A 5,025-nucleotide genomic window follows, 5' to 3' on the forward strand; every position below is an offset into this window, starting at 1 on the left:
TTACAGGTTACAACATTTTGTGTTGGAGGTACGTAAACAACACGATATATTTAACATTTGTCCTTTTACAACTTCATGTCATTTTCCGATATAGCAAATATAGAGATCCTATACTTGACTGTACACATATGTGTACGTTCTCATTATGTTGGTTCATCATGATACAAGTATTTTTCATTGCAATAAAACATATCATGTACATTATTAATAACACCATTCTAGGCAACTGCTCGGATGTAAGTTTTCAGGTTATATCTAGCGAGTCACATGACGAGACTTTCCGACCCTGTTGTAAAAATTTTCAAAGTTTACATGTACTGTTCATATACAAGAGGATCGAATTTTCGGTTGAATTTTTAAAAGTCGTCTTGAATATTAGCTTGCAGAAAAAGGTTTTAACAACAGAAATGCACAGAATGTAGTCCCTGGTTCGTGGAGAGTCTTTCTGGAAGAGGTGGAAGGTAATCCGTTAAATTCATTAACTTATGACTACATTTCCATAGGGCTTGATAAATGTGTAGTGCAAAAATCACCTACTGTACACATTCACATCTTACTTTTCTCAACCTTGTGCAGTCCGTTTGGAATGTACAGAGCAAACAGTATACATAAAATACAGTCAAACTTCAGGACTGAGAAAATACTTCAGGATATCATGGAAAAAATGAAAGAATATGTACTTGGGACTTCCTATTCATGGTATTTAAGGTATTGGATTCAAGACACCGAAGTTCAACTGTAGATATTTTCATGACAGTGTGTACTTTCATGTTTACTTTTTTTAGGCGATACATCATTGACTTTTTCAAAGATCGTTCATTTTCCGACAGGAGCAAAGAAGCCCCCACCACTTGGGTGTAATCCGAACCATCCATTTGCATTTTGCAAGATAAACTGTCCAAAACAGTAACATGCACAAATACTCTCCATCTACCAACCCGGAATTCCACCTACGAAGATTTTAAAAAATAGAATTTGAAGATTTGAAATGGACTTTATTCATAAATAACATCAACGCTTAAGGAAACGGCACTAATGGCTTTCTCAAAAGAAACATTACCACAATTAAAACATCAAGGAGAAAGCATACAGATAATTAGAAAGACCTGCTGTTGAGTATGTCAGTGCGGAAAATGTCATGCACAGTGAAAGGACAATAGTATATGTATGACGATTTTAAGGCCAATAGGAAGTGAGGTAAAAGCTATAAACAATCTTGTTTTGTATATTTGTTTAATGGACGTTGAGATTGAATACTGTTCGTTATTTCCATATCCTTATACTGATTAAGTACCATGTTGTAAAATTTGCAGACTTTTACACAAGAAAAACATCTGAACTATGGAATGTCGCTTTTAGACACCACAAAGAAAACCAACCAACCTGTAATAGTTCTCTGGCCTGGGACTACGTATACTCTAGAGCAGAAGAGGGGTCTTGTCTGGATATCCTCTCGACAGTGCTCCACCTGTGGCTACCAAAGTCACCATCAGAAAGAAACATCTAAATGACCAGGAATGAAGGCTCCTCGCCTCAATGTAACCATTCCTATGGGCGTATGGGTACCAGCCTGATTACCGAAGGGATGCGAGGAATGCTTCTGACAACCAATATCCTCCAAGCGTTAGCAAGCCCCACGCAGGACACTGCTAATAAAGTGGGGGAAAATATTAGTTCTGTGAACAGAAAGAGTATGACCAATATAAAGAAATCTTTGAAAGAAAAAAAAATCTCTTAGTGCTCACTTCCTGGAAATTCTACGTCCTCAGTACCCTTTTCTTATCGTAAAAGGCGACTAATTGGGGCGGTCCTTCGGATGAGACTGTATAAACCGAGCCCCCGTGTCACAGCAGGTGTGGCACGATAAAGATCCCTCCCTGCTCAATGGCCCTGAGTGCCGAGCATAGGCCTAAATTTGCAGCCCTTCACCGGCAATGGTGACGTCTCCATATCAGTGAAATATTCTGGAGTGGGACGTTAAACAATATACAATCAACCAATCCTGGTAATTCATCAATTCGAGCAGATGGGGAGGCCAGAACAACAACTCTACATTGAGTGCACTACGGAAAACACCTTTCCAAGCAGGTACACAAGAGACTTTATACTATGTGTTAAAATGTTAATAGTGAGAAAAAGATTATTTTAGTGTTTTGTGGCGACATGTTTTGCAAGAAGGGAGACTTTTTGAGAGGAAAAAGCAAACAAGTTACCTGTCCCAGGCACACATGATGCACTGCCAATCTTACACAACAGACAAACGTTGGTAATGAAAAACAGTGGGCAGCTAAATGTATAGAATAACTGAACAAGGATGAAGACCCTCTTACAACATCACACCTAACAACAAACGGAGACAGTGCGGCATCCCAGGGGGCATCCATAAAGCAGGGAAAAACAATCGAAAAACTGAAGGACCTGGGGCACTTCTTCGAGTCCCAGAGGAAGGAAACTAGCAAAGCCCCCTTCAGTGAGCGCACCTTTCCGCGTTATTCCGGAAAAGACCATGTTTTGTGACTTAGTTTTGAGGTTTTCAACAAAAAAAAGCACGTGTTGAATGCTGTTTTTTTAATCACTTCAATACGAAGAAATTCTGATTCCAATGTTTTAATTGACTCTGGTGTCGGGCAATCCCTGTATACCATTATAATAAAAGGCGGGACCAGTGTTTTTTTAACACTAAACAGACTTGATTTGTTCAGAAATATCGAATTCTTATGGGTTTGAACAATTTTCCTGTGGTAATTGAGCAGGTACACTATATTGGATATTAACTTTCAAGGAATGATTAGAATGTTTACATGATTATTTAGATATGAAGATGGTATTAAAGTTCAGACTTGATTCTGTTCTAATAATCTTTGTTGAAGGCTTTAATGGGAGTAAATCACTGTATTTTTTATATGTTTGTTAGAATTATGTCCTACTTAATTATCTTGCTTATAACAACCATTCACTTCCTCCCATTTGATCCCCCTCTTATACAAAGGAAGTGTGTCCATTAACACTTTGGTAAATGAAAATAAGTTCTCGCAATCTGTTTAATTAAATATTTAAATCAATTTTTTTTATTTCACAAAAACGGGGTTTTCTTGGTTTGTAGAAGTGATGAAGTTGAGAAGTGTTTTTTGAAAAAAAAATGCTATGACATGCAAATATAAATTGTCTGATCCGCAACAAACTGTCATTTCAGCGAATTAAAACTCAAATGTTTAAAATAAGCCTTTCTTTTTCAAAGCTGGGATTTGAATTTTATCACTATTTCTATCCAATCCTGCTTTTTAAAGATCAAATGTTAGAAACCTACTAATCCTATAAATATCTTAAATCAACATACATTGTTTACTTTTGTGTATTGAAGGGTTGTTAGCAAACTTTATACCCAAGTATGCAACAGATTATTTCCCCTTGATAGTTATTTAGAATTAGTTGATTTAAGACTATCACAGTTAAAACTACCCGGAAGTACTTTGAGATTACCCAGGTCCATTTCAGAGCATTTTAAATTTTGGAAAACTTCAGAGTTGCGTTCATTGGTGCTGTACTACTAATTATTAGTGTTGCATGATTTTATGCATTATATTTAGTTACCCGATTCAAAAGAACTATTTTAGGTTAAAGTTTCTTGAATTTTTATCTTTGAAGGTTACTTTCTATAAATAAGACCTTAAAAACCGAGGCCCCGTGTCAGCGGCAGGCGTTGGCACGATAAAGATCCCTCACTGCTCAATGGCCCTGAGTGCCGAGTAAAGGTCAAAATTTGAAGTCTTCACCGGCATACGGTGACGTCTCCATATGAGTGAAAAATTCTCGAGAGGTACGTTAAACAATATACAATCAATCTATAAATAAGTTATTTTATTCTATTATTTTAATTTCATTCATATAACTTATTTTCCAGAAAATAGAATGATTAACTTGGCAAGAGATGTCGGTAAGCCTGTATTTCTACACTGCAGGGATGATGGATCCGGTGAGGCAGCAAAACGCACCTTGGACATGATCCGTATGATGGACATGACACACCATGATTTCCATCGACATTGCTTCGCAGGTTCTGTGGAGGAGCTATGCCAGTGGGAGATTGAATTGCCTGCAGTGAATTTTGGCGTCACAATGAGATCAGCGCAGGTCCCAAATCTGGTGGCCAGGATCCCAGTTGAGCGCTTGTTGTTGGAGACAGATGCTCCATATTTATCACCAGCTCCTGGATGCAAGATGAACCACCCCTGGAACCTAGCATCTCTCGCTGCACAAGTTGCTTCTATCCGCAACACACCAGTTTCATTTATCCTGGAGACATGTAACAACAATGCCAGGCAGTTCTACAGATTATAATTTTTTTCTCATTATGTTAATCAGTTTTATAGTGTATTTTCTATATATGTATATATTAATTACTTCAGAAAAAGCAATTTTTGTTAAGTGTATAAATGCATTGTATATTTTTCATGACTACTCTACATTTTTCAACATGTATATGTGAAGGGATTATGTCTCTCACCGGTACTTTGTTGACAAGTAGTCATGATTGGGCAGTATTTGTATGTATACTCAACAAAAAAAGAAACGCATATTGTTTTACTTGTCAAAGAAATTTTTAGAATGTACATGAAACAACTATTTTTACCGGCCGCCAGGAGGCGGTCGGTTAGTTGATATGAAAGTTTTAAGTCGCCGTGCGTTTCTGGGGAGTTAGAACAATTTGAATAAAATATTTAATAACATTCATAGTATAGAATATTGAACAAAGACATTCTAAATGTTTAACAAAAAGCACAATAATCATAAAATAAAATTTTTATAAATAATTGGGTAAATATTTCATCCAATCCTGATCGACAAACTCTGACAATACTGAAGTGCGGAGAAAATTAGCACGAAGTGTCTGATGTAGGCATAGTCTAAAACAAAGACCACATTGTATATCAACAATTTTACTTTCTCTTTTTAAACAGCCTAGACAGGATTTGTTGTACTTATTTTAAAATGCCGTGTATATTTATACATTTCCTATGGAAATTT

At 36.6% G+C, this 5,025-nt stretch overlaps 1 protein-coding gene across 1 annotated transcript; it reads left to right on the forward strand.

Moving 5' to 3' along the window:
- The first annotated feature begins 1,507 nt into the window (after nt 1-1,507).
- On the forward strand, nt 1,508-4,338 carry LOC134266276 (3'-5' ssDNA/RNA exonuclease TatD-like). The gene is made up of 2 exons (XM_062748491.1): nt 1,508-1,691; nt 3,902-4,338. The coding sequence occupies exons 1-2, from the start codon at nt 1,508-1,510 to the stop codon at nt 4,336-4,338; spliced, it is 621 nt and encodes a 206-aa protein (XP_062604475.1).
- The last annotated feature ends 687 nt before the right edge of the window (nt 4,339-5,025 follow it).

This window comes from Saccostrea cucullata, unplaced genomic scaffold (genome assembly GCF_032062105.1).
Source record: "Saccostrea cucullata isolate Sc308-1 unplaced genomic scaffold, CSIRO_AGI_Scuc_v1 ctg2133, whole genome shotgun sequence".
NCBI classification, from domain to species: Eukaryota; Metazoa; Mollusca; class Bivalvia; order Ostreida; family Ostreidae; genus Saccostrea; species Saccostrea cuccullata.